The 19677-nt window shown below is 44.3% G+C and overlaps 1 protein-coding gene across 1 annotated transcript in view; it reads right to left on the reverse strand.

The window, feature by feature from the left end:
• DCTN2 (dynactin subunit 2) overlaps positions 1-18565 on the reverse strand; it is a 39347-nt gene extending 20782 nt beyond the window's left edge. Inside the window, exons 1-2 of the mRNA XM_053370756.1 lie at positions 18444-18565; positions 16259-16327 (exon numbers count right to left, since the gene is read on the reverse strand). Coding sequence (XP_053226731.1) covers positions 16259-16327; positions 18444-18479 — 105 coding nt within the window. The 5' untranslated portion in view covers positions 18480-18565. The remainder of the gene's footprint in view (positions 1-16258; positions 16328-18443) is intronic.
• Between the last annotated feature and the right edge of the window lie 1112 nt (positions 18566-19677).

A 19677-nucleotide genomic window follows, 5' to 3' on the forward strand; every position in this document is an offset into this window, starting at 1 on the left:
CCTTCAGGCTGATCCCATAGGGTTATTATTCTCTTTTGCTGAAAGCGAACTTTGCTCTGAAAGACTGATAAGATCTAAAGGGCATTTCTGCATTTTAGTCATTTGTCATAAGCTTATACAAGATGACATCCTGCATATTACCAGCAGCTAGGAGGAACTGTTATCAGAATTCTACCAGAGCCAGCCCAACCATTAGGGAGAGTGCAGTGGCAGATTTAAGAAGCCACAAAAAGTGGCAAATCAGCCAATAATTTACTTTATTAGAAGATGTTCATTTTACTTGGGTGAGCAGGAAGCCATTTGGATTTTGTGTCACAAGCCACAAAATGTCTTTGCAAAGGCCATGAGAAGCAGCTTACTGCAACACACAGAAAACCGCTTTTTTCAAGCCCTCCAGAGTGGCAAGATTTGGCAAAGACAAAAGGTTAGCAACTAGAAGTTTATCAGCACAAACACCAAAGCAGACGGAAGGCGCAGCTCCTTACCAGCTCCTTGTGTTTCCACCAGAGATGGAAAAAGGAAGGGGGGAGAGTTAAGAAGGAGAGGGGGAGAGAGATGGGGGAGAGGAGGGGAAGAAAAGACAAAAATTGTATTAGAAGGTTGTCACATGCACTACACACCAAAAGTTCAAACATATTTGCAGCACAAGAAAACCCATCTCTGCCAAGCCTGATCCCCCACTCCAGTGTTTTATTGCTTCCAGTACCTTTGGTGGTACTTTTGGAAAGGTCGCAGCAAAGGGGGTTTCTTGAGAAGGGAAGTAATGAAGTTATGCATTCCCATATACCATGCAAGACTGCTATGCGGTTACTGAGTTAAGAAATACGGCGGCGAGATGTTAAGGTGAAGCCACTATGCTCAAAGCGCATGGGGGAAAATGAGATGGAGCAGTGAAAGTGGCATGTTAGTGCTGGCAGAGAGCGTCCAAGCAAGTGCTGTATCCTCCTCCTTACCCTGCTGTAAGAGTCGCACAAGAGCCTTCCTAAATGCCTCTCCTTCCAAGAGGGTGGGTGGCCTTCAATAATTAACAGGGAAATGTTGGTTTTGCTGCAGTTTTAGATGGCGCCCCAACAGATCAAGCACAAAGGCCCAAGACTTTGAAAGAGAGGCATCTGAAGGCAATTATGGAAAGCAGAAGGTGGGAGGAAAAGATCCAAGAGAAGAACTGTCTCCTTTCATCCCTCTAGTTTGGGGAAATGAGATTCCAGTTTTTAAGCAGGGAAGTATCTAAGGCCCTGGAGGGGAGGTAGAAACTTCAGGGGCGTCTGGCTGTAATTCTCACTCTTATCTGCTTGCTTGAGGTTGAAAAGAACTGGTGAAGAAGTGATACTGCTTAATTCACACTGAACTTTAAACAGGTCTAGAGCTGCAAGAGGCGCCCATGTTGCCTTTTCCATTTGCCCTGCCGCCTTTCCCTGGGGAAACCCTTGGTTTAGCACTGAATTGGAACAAACAAGAAATCAGGTTTTCTGCAGATTGCTCATTTGTTCTGAGCTAAAGAGCAGGTTTTCCAGGGGAAAACAGCAGCGCAAAGGCAAACCCACTCAGATCCGTGTGGGACAAGTGGAAAACTGCTCAGACCCATGCTTTCTGGGCACGGGACAAGCAAAAGTGTGGGGTAATAGGATATCCTAGGATGCAGTTCTTCACAAATACAAATACACCACATTCTGAGAGAGCTGGAAAGGCCTTCCAACTGATAGAATGATGATTGCAAGTGCTTAACCTCTGGAGAGTTTGTTCTCTCTCTCTCTCTCTCTCTCTCTCTCTCTCTCTGTGTGTGTGTGTGTGTCCATCTGTCTCTCTCTCTCTCTCTCTCTCTCACACACACACACACACACACACACACAGTGTGTTAACTTGCTCCCAGAGCAAAACAAGGCTTTGGTTAACCTAAGTGAGGCTTCTTGGTTTGCCTTGCTGGCAAAGTGCTCAACATACTCCAATTCTGGTTCAAATCCCAGCTGATCACTGATGGCTGGGATTGAGAGCATGTCAAAAGTATCCTTGTGCCTCAGTGCCAGACAGGCAGTGAAGAGAAACAAGCAGGTTTTTCAAACTGGTTTTTCTCTCTCTCTGCTTTAGCAAGCTGGCCACAGAAGCCAGCATCATCTTCCTAACTCTCTACAAGCAGTGACACCGCTATGCAATTTTAGACTTTGCACTTAATGGTACTGGATGGTGGCAGGTGGAGGGAGAACTATTAAAGGGGTAATTTGTATTACTTCAGAAGTGGTGACCTGGCCTTGCTGTATCTGCCAGCCCCTCCTGCAGCCCGTTACTTCTGCCCCAAAGCCTGATGGCACCCACCGCCAGCCAAGGATTCAATTTGCCTTTGTTAATGTTAGTCTCACTAGGTACCTGACTGACAGGGTGGGATGGAAATGACTCGCAGGTGGCAGAGAAAGCCAGCTTGTTTTTCAGGAACCAGAGAGAGCCCTCATGCTGCATTCTCTCCAGATGGCAAATGTGAAAAACTTCAAAGAGCATTGCTTGTCCCAGAATACCCAGGGGACTGGAAAAGATCTTCCTCAGGAGCATGCAGATGAAATGCGGAGGGGGCGGAGGGAGCAATCAAAGCACGTTTACAGCAATGTGAGCCTCTCGCATATGTATGCATGGCTGCAGTATATCAGCTAAGTATTATTGTGCTCTTCCCCATTAGACGGTTGCCCCAACTGCTGGTTGCCTCTCCCCCCCCCCCTTGTTGTAACAAAGCACCCCGCAGAAAGTTGCCACTTCTGCCTCCAGCACTTGCTGTTGGCAGACACAAAACTGCCCTCATATTAGAGAAGCTAAGTTGGAAGGGGCCCAGTGCAAGCTCTTCCTCTCATCTGTATGTTCCTCGGAGGAGGAGGAGCCAGCAAAAAAGAGTGCAATTTGGTATTCTAAAGGTGTTGAGGATTCTCCCGTACAAGTCTATTTAAGTCCTACGGAAATCAGTGGGGCACCCACACTCTTAAGCACACAGGTCCCACAAATTTTAATGGGCATCTAACTTTGAGCATTCATGGCTTCCCTCCCACACAGAATCCTGGAAACTGTTGTTGTTGTTTAGTCGTTTAGTCGTGTCTGACTCCAGTTCCCTGCACCCTTTAACCATGGTTCCCAGGATTCTTTGGTAGGAAGCCATGTGCATAAACTGTATGCTGTGGATATGATCCTCTCTCTATCCAGGGATAATGAAGCAGGCGCTTCACTGGGCTCCAAGAGTCTTTTTCCTTAGTAGAAAACCTATTGGCATCATCAACCCAAACACATAACAAGATCACAGCATCCTTGTGCTACCTAGGGGGCATCTGCACAGGTATTATGGCCTACATTGCCTCAGCTCTGCCCTTCCAATATAGGGCAGCCATCAGCAAAGCATTCAGTGCCACTACAGTCGGAGTCTGCACAGGGCTTCCCCACCCAAGGCAAGCAGAGAGGCAGCTAAACAGAGGCCACGTGACCAAGCAAGGAGTTGTCTGTGGCAGAGGGAACAAAGAAGAGGCTGGTATCTGCCTCCTGGGCTGTGAGGTAGGCTTGAAAGGAGCCATTTTTCTCAGCCTGACATTTAGCTGACACAGACATGGATTTCAATGACAGCAGTTTTAAGCCTGTGCTAAACTTTCCATATTGAAATCAATATGGTTGGTGGGGGGAAGGAATGCTTAACTTTGGCAGAATCGTGCCTAGTTTTCTTTTTAAGTCCTAACAAAAGCAATAATGGGATGATTAAGACATCTGACAGTCTCAGTTTTTTGCTTCTGCTGAAATCATCCCCAAAGTTGGAGCGGGGGGGGGCAGGGGGGACCCTGGGGAAAATAGGAATAAAATGTTAAGTGTTCTAAGAAAGGATGGGCTGCGTCTTTCATCTTCAGAACTTCCCTTCTACATTCCGCTCCCTTGCGCCCTTTCACCTCCGGGCACACAAATCTCCCACAATGCATTTCACATGCAGTGATCTTATAGAAAAGCAGGATTAAGAAAAAGGATTTCAAAATTTCAAGGCACCAGTATTAAAGATTTAGGAATCAGCCCTGCATAGGGCTGGAATGTATAGCACATACCCTTGTAATTGTCAGATATATGTATATGTGTATATTTAAATTATAAAAATGCATAATCAAAACAAAATTTAAAAAGTAAAATTTGTCAGATACCCTTGTAAATCAGGTGTTTAGGATTTTTCCAGCCCTGACTTGACAGAGTGACACAAGAGCACCATAAAGGCAGCTTACAGATCAAGCTGGTTGGGAAAGACTGCCAGGAAAATCAATGTTTCATCAGGTTTGGGTCTCCCTCCCCTCCCCTCCAAATTTGATCTTGCATACTCAGGGCAGGCTGTTACACTTTCAACAGGCTTGGAAGCTGCTCAGTTCTCAGAATGAAAACACAGTTATTTTTTTACTTCACTTCTCTTCTACTTCCTTGCTCATTATTCATTCTGATATTAGCCTAGGTCTGTGCAATGTATCTGTGCTACACAAATAAGAGGGGTTGGCAGGGATGTGTATGCAGGGGCGAGGGGTGAACCTAACATGGCTGAAATGAGCGAGTCCATCACACAGCTCCTGCTCATGGAACTCCCAGGTGACCTTGGGCTAGTCACTGTCTCTCAGCCTAACCTACCTCATAGGGTTGTGCCAAGGATAATATGGAAAGGAGGGGAATCATGTGTGCCACTTTCAGAGCCTTAGGGGAAAGGTGGGGTAAAAACGTAATAATATATAAATAGCTAACATCTTTAAAACTTAAAATGTTAGATTGAAGAAGTCTTAAAGAACTGTAACTTATGATCTGGTGCAGATGTAACAAGTGCAATGATGGTTCCCTGCCAACCATGCAATTGGCGAGCCAGCCTCATGAAAGCCTGCCCTGTCCCCCACCTCCTCTAGAGCACAATTCCCCCCCTCTCTTCCCTTGTCACCTTGAACCTCACTTTAACTGCTAAACTTCAGTGTTCTATCAGCACCAGTATTAACCACAGCTTGCAAACCCAAAACAAACCTTGGTTTCAATCTCCAGGTAAGATGGGAACTCTAGTCAGCAGGACATCATTGGAGATGCAATTATAAATCGTGATTAAATCTGACAACAAGTATGGAAGAATCCACACTGGAGAGGGGAGGAGGGTGAATTCCTATGGCTGGCTCCTGCAAACCACAATTTTGATGAAGGCAGTATTATATCTGCATTGGGTCTATTTGGTCTTCTTCTCTTATTGCCATGTCATCTGCATATTATATGGTGGCAAACACATGTAATTTTAAAGCCAGGGTTTACCACACTGTCCATGGCACGTGCGTCCCTATCACAGGTAGGATGGAGAGCTGAGACATGAAGTGAAGGGGAGCCATTGTACCGTAAGAATTGGAAGAGAAGGCTGGGCAGATCTAAACTCTGGGCAATGCCTTGCCCTACTCTTCAGAAGCTAAAACCATGATCCAAAACATTTGATAAGCCATGTTTTGAAAACAGATCAGTGTCTTATTTTCAAAAGCAGCCTAGAGTTGTACTTATGGGGTGTTAATCTGCATTTACACACAACTTACTTAGGGATGTACCTGAAATACTTGTCTCTGAAATACTTGTGGTAACATTTACGAAAGCCATTGATATAAAATTGATTTCCGTGCATAGATACAGATTTCAACCGGACTGCAACACTGTACTCACTTAACCTGTGAATAAGTCCCACTGAACTCAACAGGGATTACCTCTCAGTAGTCTCATGTAGCATTCCACCGTAAAAATTACTGTCCTGAGGCTTAGGTGTTTCCTATGTGACACGCCTCAGACCCACCCAGGGTCATGACTCTAATTTTGCTGAATATCTAAACTGATCTGTCAAGAACAAGTTTTGTAAGGGAAGGAACACTTGCGAGATCCAGTGGGTTTAAAATGCAACAGACCAGGCATTTAAGCCAAACCATCCCTTCCAAGTTGGAAACCCTGATCCTAAATATCAGATGTGGAAGTGGAAGGAACTTGGCTGCTGCTTCTATGGCAAGGAGTGGGAAGAGCTCAGAGGCATGCATCGGACGTACTTCAGAACTAAGAACCAGCACTCCAATGCAGATTCCCAGCCATGCCTCCATCTGCAATGTCGGATACATCCTGCCCCTGCCATCCAACCTGTCTGATTCTCCTATAATTTGTGCCACTTCAACACAAGCTACCTTTATTCCCCAGAATAAGGCTGGGCAATAACTGGTTTTCAATATCGTGATATATCACCAGCAAACATCATGATATATCAATATATCATGATATCTGAAATAAAGAAAGAACTACGCAGAGGCGAAAATGACAATGTCCTGCAACTGCTACTACTTAAGGGTCTAAAACTGATAAATGATTATATTACCAATCACCTCATGGTCACTTTCAGCACCAGGCAAGCCAAAATGCATCCCAACAGGACTTTCAATTGTCCTGAATACCACCATTTGGTTGTTGTTGTTTAGTCGTTTGGTCGTGTCCGACTCTTCGTGACCCCATGGACCAGAGCACGCCAGGCACTCCTGTCTTCCACTGCCTCCCGCAGTGAACCAAAAGTCCTGTTGGGATGCATTTTGGCTTTCCTGTTGATGAAACTGAGTGTGTAATGATTGATAATATTGTCATTTATCCATTTTAGACACCTAAGTAGTAGCAGTTGCCAGGCCATTGTCCTGTTCACCTCTGTATAGTTCCATCCTTATTTCAGACACTGTGGTAGATTGCAATGTTTAACTGGTGACAACATTGCAATGTTTAGCTGGTGAGTTATCGCAATTTTGAAAACCAGATATCACCTAGCCCTTACACACATTGTGACTTGTGATATATTGCTAGCTCAAATATTATGAAACACTTCAAACTGATTTTGGACAATATACAGTGGTACCTCTGGTGTGTACTTAATTCGTTCCGGAGGTCAGTTTTTAACCTGAAACTGTTCTTAACCTGAAGCACCACTTTAGCTAATGGGGCCTCCCACTGCTGTCGCACTGCCAGAGCACAATTTCTGTTCTCATCCTGAAGCAAAGTTCTTAACCTGAGGTAATATTTCTGGGTTAGCGGAGTCTGTAACCTGAAACATCTGTAATCTGAAGCGTATGTAACCCGAGGTACCACTGTACTGATATATCGCCCAGCCCTACCCCAGAATCTACCATTTTACCCTTCAGAGTGCAAAAATAAGTATATTAATGCAACTTCTATTATACTTTCCCTTTTCTCCTGAATCAACAGGCTGAAGTAAAATGAGGCTCCCTACTTCTCTCTCTCTCTCTCTTTCTCCTTTTCTTGAAAAAGCCTATAATCCTGAATTTATTGCTTTCCTCTGTTCTGTGCAAGAGCCCCAGTGAAAAGATAACATCACCATGAATCATTCACAAATATTATATATCAAAACAACCCTTGATTAATAATCATTGTTTCCCCACTGCCATATTATAAACAGGGATTTTAAAGTAATTAAAGAAGAGAAAAGTGCACAGTTACCCACATGCAAAACACAAAAATTCTAGAAGCATGCAGAGAAATAAAATAAGAAGAAGCATTTTTAATGGTCTTACTTGTGCAAACTAGTGTCCAGGCAAGGTGGTGTGAGGGGTGAAGGGGAAGAGCATTAGGAAAACTCAGATAAGTTCAAGTGTGCAACAGTTCAATACAAACACAGTTAAAACAGTTATCAGGCAAATTCACAAAATCATAAGGCATCCTCTATGGCAGCTGCAAAGGAAAAAGCCTGTGGAACTAATAGCAGAGGTTAACAGAGCTGGATCAAAGGCCCCAAAAACCTTAGCGATTACATAACCTTCAAAAACAACATTAAAAACACACAAATGTCTTGCAGGTGCTTGTGGTACTCTCACTATAGCAACATTTAGTCCCAACTTTTGTGTCACAGTACAGGATGGGCAGAGATGTATTTGGAAACTGGGAGCTGCTAAATCAAAATGCAGCATTGTTATTCTCCACCTGTCATCCGAAGTGGTACAGCCCATTTTACCACCTCATTCCCAGCATCTTCAGGGAGGCCTAATTCTGAATGGGAAACCCACCTACCCACCCTATCAGTTTCATGGAGCTCTACTCGAGCCCATGGGTTTCCCACAGACCAGGAACCACACAACCATAAACCAGGGCTGTGTGCATTCTGCAATCCTACACCATCAAATATTTTAGCTGTGTGCAGAATTCTACTTCCTGAGAATCTCCATTTTTGTTTTGAGGGCTGTTTCTTTGTCCTTATAACTGCGAAAAAACAGGCTGAAGGTATGTGGGCGATGCTTTAAGGGCAAGAGGCACACTGGATAGGATATGTTGATTTGCATTATTTAGACAACTTACAGAATTCAGCTTGCCTTGGGCAAAAGTAGAATACATATAGCAATGTCCATAATGCAGGAGCAGCCAACACAATGTCCTGCAGACGTTGTTGGACTGCAACTTCCAGCAGTCCATGGCAAGAGATGACGAGAGCTGTGTCTCAAAACACCCTCCCTACTCCTACCATAACCTATTCTTTCCAAAATAGGCCTCAAATAGCTTATACCCTCACAGTACATCCACATCCAAAATGTGACATATGACCAATCACACACACAAATGGACATTCATGCTGTGAGCTTTTAAAATTTCCTCAGAAGTGGACATGTGATTCTTGCTTCTTGCCAGTTGGCTGCCATTTTCCTCACCGAAAGGAATTTTTTACAAAAAATGGTAAAGAACATCATTAGAATTTTAACTTTAAAGCCCAGTGACTGGCACCGAATACCTACGTGGTTCTCTTCTCTCATATTTCATATTCATATCTTGTCCATGTCCTTCTCTCCCCCCTACTTCATTCCTTCTAGGAATCTCTTCTATGTTTATACTGTAAAATGTCATGTCCACTGGTAACATTAATAGTAAAGCCTTCCAATACAAAACATATTAATTCTGAGAAAACGAAGTGTTATGAGTTCATGCCGAAAACTCTTCTTCACTCAACCTCCCGCTCCTCTCCACACCCCAGAACCCTCAGAGAAAGAAGCTGATGCTCCACCAGCCTGTCCTTCCCTGTAAGGTTAGCAAGCAGTGATTGCTGCAAAGAAGAAAGACTTTGCACACCTCCCCCAAGCACTGACCTACTTTCAAGGAGTGAATCATTTATAGGCGGAAACCTTTATGCCAGCTCCCATCAGAGGAGCTCCTGTGCTCCCAACTTTTCATCTGGACATCTTTAATGGCAGCCTCTTAAAATCCGTAGCAACTAGCCAAAAGAGCACTGCTTCGCTCTTTTGCTTTCTCAATGGCAGCCTTCTACCTCTTCCAACCCAGAGATCTGTTATTTTTGAGCATTTAGAAACTATTCAAGTGAGGAGAACAACAGTTCCTGTCATTTATTTTCATGGAAAGTAATTACAGGATTAAAAACTGTGATTCCGTCAACTGCAATCCAATCTGGAGGCGCTGCTTCAGTCACCATGAAGCAAGCAAAGCCTTGAGCCTGTGCGTAGCCAATGTGGTGTTTTCCAGGTGAGTAGTGGGCTCCGATGTGTGGCCCTCCAGATGCTTTTGAAGTTCAACTCCTATCCATCCCAGCCAGCATGACCAATAGCCAGGGGTGATGGGAGCTGGGAGTCCAATCACATCTGTGTCATTAATGCCCAGGTAACTCAATGGATTGAATACTGTTATGTTATATGGGGCTGCCACTGAAACTTCAGCTGGTGCTGAGATGGAGAATCTGTGACCCTCCAGATATTGTTGGACTCCAACTCCCAACAGCTTCAGCCAGAATGTCCAACAGTCAGGGATGATGGAAGATGGAGTCCAACAACTCTTGAAGGTCCACCAGTTCCTCACCCCTTCCCTTGTTGTAGATTCAAAAGGGACACCAAGGGCCATCTAGTCCAAGCCCCTGCAATGCAGGAATCTCAACACATGGTTCCCATCCAATTTGAAACCATATTGGAACTTGCTTAGCTTTGCAAATATGCCAGCAGTTTTATTCCTGTCCCAATGGTCACCCTCCCAACTCATGAAGGGGAATTGGAACAGTGACAGGGCAGCAGAGCTAGTATACGCTTTCCTGCTTTTATGTGTTTACTTCACACACATAAATAATGCCTTCCCGCACACATCTTTGTACCCCTCAATTACCTTTACCTTTAACCTGCCACCATTCCCCTTCCTGGCGAAGCAACTTTCATGCAGTATAAATTCCAGCCCAATATGGGGTTTAAAAATCAAGTGCGGTTTTAGTTAGTGCAAAGCACATGATGCTATGTAAAAAAGGTGCAAGTTTCCTTAAACAGCTATGTTAAATATTCACGCTAAATATGGAATCAAAATGGTGCAAGATTAGCAAGTTTCTGAATCCTATGCAGAAAACCAGATGTTCCAACCATAAGGGCAGGGTCAAAATGTTATATTTTTGGAATAGGCAGCCACTAGTATCAAATGTTTAGGCACCCAGGTGCTGGGGATTTATGTCAGACTACATAAGGGAACTAGTGCCTCAACTGTTCCCCTCAGCTAGCATTGCCAAAGTAATGTATTATTCAAACCCTCCTCCCTCACCCTCCCCTCCCCACACCCAGTTACTATGAGTTACTATGTACCTCATGCAATTCCTCTCAGGAGTATTGCATGCTTAGAAGGAAACACAGCTTCCGTGCAGCCCACAGCAAAGCATTTAAGGGAAAACAATACCAGGTTGCATGGCTGGTTTTCACAGGGAAATAGGACTAAATGCTAAAACACAAACCATGACTGCTGGAGTTCAGCATCTATTTACTAGTATCCCTCCTTGACAGAGAGGGTGGGTACTACGGAAAGCCACAAACCAAACATTTTGTAGGATATGCAAGAGGAGAATCACATCCAAGACTCAAATATGAGAAAGCCACAAACCAAACATTTTGTAGGATATGCAAGAGGAGAATCACATCCAAGACTCAAATATGAGCAGCCATCACATCTGAAACGTCTTGTCTACGCATCAGCATTCATGGAGAAGCATTTCCACAGACTGCAAGGGTAGACATGATAGAGGCTCTTAAAAGTACGACTGATGCAGAGAAAGATTTTTTTCTCCCCCCTTTTCACAATACTAGAATTTGGGGTCACCCACTGAAACTGGTTGGCAGTAGGACCAAGAAAGACAAGAGGAAGTACTTGACGTGTGTGTGTGTGTGTGAAGTTATAATTCCCTGCTGCTGAACAGCTCCCACACAGTGTGTAATTTAACAGATGGAATTCATAACCACAAGAAATGGTAATGGCCATGGCCTTATAATGCCTTGTAAGGGTATGCTAAATTCTTCAAAGATAAGTCTATCAAGGGAGGTTAGGCATAATAATTAAATAGACTCTCCATTATCAGAAACTGCATAGGCTACATAGGCCAACAATTCCATGCCCCAATTTTAAGCTTCCTAGAAGCAAATGGCCGGCCATAGCTGGAAACAGCATGATAGACTAGATCAGTGATGGGAAACTGGTGGCTTTCCCACCAGGTGATGGACTTCAGGGGTGGGAGCTGTCCATCAGCACCAGCCAACATGGTCAATAGCCAGTGATGGTGGGAGCTGTAGACCAGCACTATCTGGAGAACCTTAGGCTTTTCACTTGATGAATGTAAAACAATGACCCAAGTTCATCTGGTCTAGTGTTGCCTACTGCAACCTTTCCCTTTCTGATGCCCTCTAGATGCTTTCGAGTACAAGTCCTAGCCAGCACGGTCAGCAATCATGGGAGTTGTAGTCCAAAGCATCTGGAGGGCACCAGGTGGGGAAGGCTCTCCAGGGTCTCAGGAAAAGAAGAGTCTTACTCAGGGCTAGTACCAGAATTTTTTTAATTGGACCTGCAGGAACAGAACCTGAGACCATCTTGCAGTGCTACCATTGAACTACGGTCCCTCTTCTGAAAAGCCATATGGAAGGCAAAGGCTGGCAAACAAAAATTCTGTCTCAAACTCATCGTGCTTTGCATTTTTAGCCTGCATCCGCAGCATTTCCCTAGAAAGAAAATGCAATGTATCATTTTCCAGCCTTAATTTTTTATTAAAAAACTCACTTTTCCTCTAAAAAGGTTAGGATGTCAGAATTAGGAGTACAGGCAACTCCCAATTTGTGCAGGGGTTATGTTCCAAGGTACCACACATTTAAATGAAATGGTGTATATTTGAAATACCATTGAGAAACCCTGCAAAGACCCTGTTCCAACACTGCCCCGCCCCTTTTTGTGAAGTTTTCAGGTCACTTCTGGGTTTGGCATGATACATAGTTGCACACATATTGAACAAGCATGAATGGGGAGTTGTCTGTATTCCATTGCATCCAGTATGGCACATGTTCTTAATAACTGGGGGGCCCAAATGGCAAGATGACTTTACTGCAGATGTGGCCAACCACATTCAAAATAGTGATGCACTGCTTGGAAGTATGCCCACAACCATTGGGGGATGCAACTGCACTGGGAGACAAGCTTAAATAACCTGCATATGTTGATTTCTGGAGTATGACAAGCCAGGAGCCTGCTTTGCGCACATTAGTGTAAACACTTTGGGGGGGGGCATTTCAAATGATGTGTCAGAAGCCACCCCCTTCCCATGATAGTGGAGGTACATGACTGGATTGCTAAAGTCTGAGAGACAACATGTGCACACATTGCAAGAAACTACCACATACTCAAAAGGGTGCACAAAACTAGGAATAGGCCAATCCAGTCCCTTAATTCTAAGCAGACACTTTAAGTGCCCTTCCAAGAATCTGGGCAGTGGTTTCTTAAACATGAAGCTAAGTCCAATTCTGACACTTGGGCTGCTTTCTCCTGGTTCCTTCATGTACAGCCACAGCTGCATGGGGTTTGTTTTTCCATTGTGTTCAATTTGAACTCAAGCCAAAAGATGGGTGTCCATCACTCATTTTAAATCAGATGGCTGTGGACTGCAATTCTGAGCATTATTATATGGATCTAAGCGACCCTGAAATCAATGGGAGTGATTTCCAAAGTTCACATGGTCAGGACAAGGAACCCAGAAGCTATAATTATAATACTTAGATTTCAAATAAGAATTAAGCTACTGGATAACTATTCTTCCCCATTCTGATGCACATCCAAGGAAAGTCATACTAGTGAGTCTATGTGCTGCTTTCATGGAAGTGGTCTCAGACCTCAAACAGCTTGAGAGCTACTACTTGAAATGGATGAAAATCAATGCAGCAGAAAAAGTACTAAAGTCCAGGATTCACATGAATATGGATACTTGGCCCATCTAGTCCAGCATCCTGTTTTCATGGGTGACATGCAGATGCTTGTGGGAAGCCTGCAAGCAGAACATGAGCACAATGGCCCCTCTCCCTACCTGTGTTGGCACACCTGACCCCTCAAGGTCATGACGGTTGGCAATGACCGATGTTGGAGACCATGCACAACTGTCAAAGTTGGTTCACAGGCTGGAGGAGAAAAAGTCTTGACCCACCAGGCCAAAAACTTTCTCACACCACTGTCCAAGGAACTAAGGAGCAGTTACACATGGGAGTATCCTATTTCATCTTCACTTTCTGAGATAGATTAGCCTAAAAGAGAGAAACTGGTCCAAAGTTACCCAGCAAGCTTCCTGGCTGAGTCAAGTCCCTTACCTCTAGTCCAGGGGTCAGAATCCTTTTTCAGCTGTGAGCCGGTCCACTGTCTCTCAGACCATTTGGTGGGCCGGGCTGTATTGGGGGTGGGTGGGAATGAACGAATTCCTATGCCCCACAAATAACCCAGAGATGCATTTTAAATAAAAGGGCACATTCTACTCATGTAAAAGCACGCTGATTCCCGGACCGTCCGCGGGCTGGATTGAGGTGATTGGGCCGCATCCAGCCCATGGGCCTTAGGTTGCCTACCCCTGCTCTAGTCCAACACTCTAACTCACTACACTTCATTGTTACAAGTAATTTTAATTTTTTATGGGCCATTTTTCTCAAGTTTATTTTTGTTTATTTTGCTCTCTTAAGATTGGTAATCCAACACAAGATTTTGAATCTTTATTCTGTCCTATTGCAAATAAAGGAACGGAAGACAGGACATGGAAGATACCAGCATGGAGATGCCACTGCCGCACTGACCCTTGCAAAGGTCAGACCAAATAATGAAGATCAGTCAGCCCAGCTAGTTAGTTGTGACAAATCCAGTCTGTTGTGACAAATCATTCAATGCCAATTTAGGAGAGAGGGAAGCATTTTCTTTACTATGGAAAGCTTAGAGCAGAATTACTTGTTGAAGAAGGAAAGTGGCAGCAAGAGAAAGGGTAAGCACCTGCACACCACCCACTGCTTCTTCGCAGCAAATACACACACACACCACTTTGAACTTTGGTGAAAAACCCAGAATTGTGAATCTGATGCTACAGCACTACCCCAAAACAGCTGGAAGGACATACCAGTTTTCAAAAGCCGCTGTTCATATATTGCCTTCTCCTTAGCTATGAAATCCAGAAGCTCCCCGCTACCCCTGCACAAAACACCCCTTTTGTAAAATGAAAGCTGAGATTATTTTCCTCAGGCTTTTCTCAGAACAACCAAATTTCATGTTGCTTCATATTATCTGTAGCCAAACAAGCCACTCTATACAACTACAGTTGCAACAATCCAATTGTGTTTAAAACTAGGGACAAACAGCCTCACCCATAAAACACACTTTTTGCCCATCCTTATGCAAACACTGTAGCTAAACTATGATGGATTCAGATCTTGGTAGAAATTCTACTAAAGACCACAATGTAACATAGGTGCTGTTCACTGCTCATCTGGACTGAGCAAAGATTGATCCAGGTGAGTAAACAAAGAGAAGCACCCACCTATTGCTCCAGCCGATACAGCACCTGGCCATCTCACATTCTCAGAAAATTAAGAACAGCAAATACTGTAAATGAAATTAAAGCCTACACAAATGGGGGTGGACATAATGTATAGGCATGGCAGCAACAGTCTGATGCTATTGCTGGTTAACTGCAAGAAATGCCGGAAACACTTTTCATTACAGATTTTAGATTTCATCAGAGATTGATTGGTGTTAAAATAGAATTGTTACCAATGGAAGAAGCACCAAGAGATGTACGCATCACAAGAGAACTAATGTTCAAGGAACACTCACAGCACAACTCTATACATGTCTACTCAGGAATATATCCTACTGAGCTCAATGGGACATCTAGATCCTCTTTTAGTCATCCAAGTTGATGACTATCACTGTTTCTTTGGAATGACATACTTGTGCCTGTTTTCTCAGCTCTGGACAGAGCCCTGGTTCCTAAACATCTGGTGTTTGCTTCTGAAATCCGAAATATTTTCCAGACATGAACATGCAAAAAGATTTATCCCCCAATATACATGTGAAAACAGCCTAGCTTATACCACTTGCAAAACCAAACCTCACTCCTGGCAACATTGTTGGGTACAAAAGTCTAGAACTAGACTGTTAGGATTTAAGGTTAGTTTGCCATTTCTAATTTCAGATACCAAACTGATGTTGATATATGAACAAAGGGGGCACAATTCATCTATCACTCTCTTACAAGCAATTAATGTATTTTTCTGTATCTCCTGAAATCCATTTTCCTGGACCAGGGCTGTCACCATAGCATACAGTTGTTAATACCCTATATTCATTTCAGCAAGGGTCCCATAAAAGAGTTGCTATTTAAAATCAATGAATGCCTCCAGCATAGGGTTTTTGACCAAAACCTTCAAGATTACTTCAGGAGGGCTTTGCACTCTGAAGATAAAGGCATCCAATTTCATGTCTTTTGTCAAAGGCAAACACAGCTCTTTCCTGGCAAGCAGGGAAGTTCAAAAGCTTTCAAATCTTCAACTTTTCTACTAATAATTTAAACATCTAATCTCAGTTTAAAGGAATGTTATTAAGGAGCAGCACGAGCCCTCCTTAGATATCCATAGTTTAGAAATATTCTGTAGAATCCAATTAGGAGGAAATTATTGTCACTGGGGTGGACAGATGTTCACAAAATTCATTCTTTTTGGGAGCTGCTGAATGCTTTCCACCTTTTTTAACCTTAAGAATGATTTAGATATCCAGATCCTTTAAAAAAAAAAGATTTAAGCTACCAAATTCTATCACGTACCCACCTCATAACCCTTTCACCCAGTCAAATACATGGCAGCATTAAGTAGCACAAGTCGCTTTGGTCAAAAGAAACATTTGAAGATGGTTTGAGGGCTTGGCACACCCACATAACGCAACCAGAACACTACTGAGGACATGAATAAGTGTCACATGATCTTACCGCATCAAACTCTGCTTGATCGTCTTCTGGGAGATCACTTGTTTCATAAACATCAGGCTCGTTCCTGGCCTGGAAAACACAAAAGATGATCCAGTAAGGCCAGAGACAAAGAGACAGAAGGTCAGAACAGACCCAAAAGTGTTCTAGGCAATGATATGCCCTCAAAGCAGGAATGAATAAACTCTCATCATCATCCAGACAATCAGAGAACAGAAGTAATCAAGTAAATCCACAAAAGTCACAAACATTGGTACTAGCCCACCGGCCCTTAACTTAAAAGAACATCTATGTCCTAAAACCATAGATTTCAAAACTTCTATCTTAAGGGAATCCTTTCACTGTGGACACATCTTTTGAGGATTGCTGGAGAACATGCTAGGATGAACACTCAGCTCATCTGAGAAGCTGGTCAAGCCTGTCTGAACTTTGAGAAGGTCCTAAAGCACATTAAACACTTTACTGCTTTCTTCCTTTCTAGGGAATAATGGTAGTGGTGTAGTGGTTAAGAGCGGTAGTCTCGTAATCTGGGGAACCGGGTTCGCGTCTCCGTTCCTCCACATGCAGCTGCTGGGTGACCTTGGGCCAGTCTCTCAGCCCCACTCACCTCACAGAGTGTTTGTTGTGGGGGAGGAAGGGAAAGGAGAATGTTAGCCGCTTTGAGACTCCTTAAAGGGAGTGAAAGGAGGGATATCAAATCCAAACTCTTCTTCTTCTTCTTCTGGTGGTAAAGTTCTCATTATAGGATACCTGTCTACTACTACTGAACTTACTACTAAGGAACCTGATTAGCTCACATTAAACCCCAGGGGTGAGCACATATCAATCTCTGATGGCTGTCACTAGAATATAACCTTACTGTACAAAGGTAAGACTCATACCAATTGCTCCGACAACTTTTGCATCTGGGCATGCAGCCCCTGAAATGTTCCCCACAAAGAATGTGGCTCTCGGGTTAAAAAAAGGTTCCCCACAGATATAAAGCAGAAGAAAATGGATGGGGCATGTATAGATAGGATATGTTGCTCTTTACATGAGACCTCAAGTCATGCCACTGTCCTTCCTGAACAACTGAGCTGCTCTACCACACACTCCATAGAATGTTTTGGGAAAGAACCAATTGCTTGGAAATCCCCAGAAGCCAAAACACAAAACTATCATGAATAATGTTCTAAATTCCCAGGGTACAGCATCCCTAACTGCATAAAAACACAACTGTCCGGGCATCAGCAAGAAGCAGTTCAGCAATTAATCACAGGCCCAGCATCTACTAACCCTTTATTGAATGTGGCCAGTGCTCCTATGTGGATTACACTGCAAGGCAAAATGATGCTCAAATGCTAACAGTTACAAGCTTACAGAAAATGGGGCATGGGTGAATGCACCCAAGTTTCCCTCAAAGGATGGTGTGGAGACCACCAACCTTAGGAAGCTACTTGGCTGCGGATAAAATCCACAAGGAAATTCACATCCCAATGGAAGTGGGGAAAGCAAATGGGGGTGCTTTTGGAGGGGTGATGGCTAACTTGGGCTGGGCATCCCCCATGGCTCATCAATAGAGCACCTGCTTTGCCTGTTCATACCCCTGTCTGAAATCCTGGACAGCCACTGCCAGTCAGTGTAGGCACTACTGTACTAGATGGACCAACCGCCTGACTCAGCACTGTATGTATTTGCTTGTTTTTATTTTGTAAACTGCCCTGTGATCCTCGAATGAAGGGTGGTGTGTGTGTGTGTCTGTGTGCGTGTTTATGTGTGTGTATTTTTAAGGCAGCTTCCAATGAGATTTGTCACAACCTCTCGCGGCTGAGGAGAAAGGCACTCTGCACATCCTCTGGAACACTACTGTGAACCACCCTGGGATCTTCGAATGAAGATACAAATATACATATAAATATAATAATAATGATTATTATTCATTACACCACGTGTTTTTTTGATGTCGTCAGGGTCACAGAATCAAGCCCCATTTAGGCTGCCATTCAGGATCCAGGCTCCTCCCGCGCCCGGCAGCGCAGACCCCACCCCACCCCGACCCCAGGCTGCCGCCGCCGCCGCCCCAACCACCCCACGAAACAAAGCGAAGCGAGGCGGCCCCACCCGCCGCCTCCTCCTCCTTCTCCGCCCCTCCTCTGCCCTGGCCCGGAACCTTCCTCGCCCCCCCCCGCTCCCTTCCTCGCCCACTCACAATGCCGGGCAGGTCCGCGTACTTGGGGTCGGCCATGGCCAGGTAGAGGGATGGGCAGAATCCGCCTAAGCCGGGCGAGGGTGGGGGTGGGGAAGGAAGAAAACCCAAATATCGCGAGAACAGCTCCCTCCCAAAAAAGCCCCCACCTCCGAGTATTGTATAGTACAAAGGAAGAATGAGGTAAGGGCGTTCGGCCGCGCAGTGCCTTCTGGGAGTTGTAGTCGCCAAAGGAGTTGCGGAATCGGCGTTTTTCACTTGCGTGTTGCTCGGGGACGGAAAATGTACGCTGCTGCTATTCTCGACGTATGCTCACAACTGATAACGTAAAACGAGGGTTTTAATTTAAAAATAAAATAAATCAAATTTATGTTTTCCTTTCGGCCATCGCAGGTATTCAGGGAGCCTCACAAGAAAGCGACCCCCCTGCAGCGACGCGGGGGAGGGTGACCCGTTTGGCTGCCCTCAAGGGACCCCGATTCCGCTCTACAATGGCGTGCGAGAGGCCGTGAGGCCCCAAAGTCTGCCACGGCTTCCAGTATACTAGACCGTTACACTTTCCCCGCTCCCCATTCCTCCACAGGTTTTTTTTCCCTTTCAAAAGGAAACATTCCCTGTGGTCATTGAGCACACTCATTCCCTCCAACATTTCTCCAAAGAAAATAGGGACGTCCTAAGGAAAAGCGAGACATTCTGAGATCAAATCAGAAACCTGTAAATCTGGGACTGTCCCTAGAAAATAGGGACACTTGGAGGGTCTCCACATTCAGCTGTTTTTGGGTCGTTGTTCCCCGATTTCATGCTTTTGCCAAACCTGAGGTTCCCTGAGCCTACTTAAGCATGGATGGTGACGATGCTCTGCACTTGTAGAATGAGTTTGCTTTTCAGTACATGAAAGCAGTGCTCTTTCCTTAAAAAATGTTTAGGGGTACTCTCATTTTGACTCAAGAAAATCACCATTTTATAGTTCAAATTGGGAAGAATAAACACAGGATATGGACAAAAGTACAAAGATTCACAAAATGTTTGTGTCCCCCCCAAGGAAAAAGCACTGCATGAAAGATTCTCAGTCCTCCGCATGTGGACTTAGGCACACAGTCATTTAACAGGGATGAATGAATTGGGACACCCCTAGCCTTTTAATCAATTATTCTTTATATCAATTATTTATCAACTCAGGAATATACCCTTTTTGTACCTTTTACTGATACCAGCAGACACAATTGCCAACAGTAAT

The sequence above is a fragment of the Podarcis raffonei genome, chromosome 2 (assembly GCF_027172205.1).
Source record: "Podarcis raffonei isolate rPodRaf1 chromosome 2, rPodRaf1.pri, whole genome shotgun sequence".
Classification (NCBI taxonomy): Eukaryota; Metazoa; Chordata; class Lepidosauria; order Squamata; family Lacertidae; genus Podarcis; species Podarcis raffonei.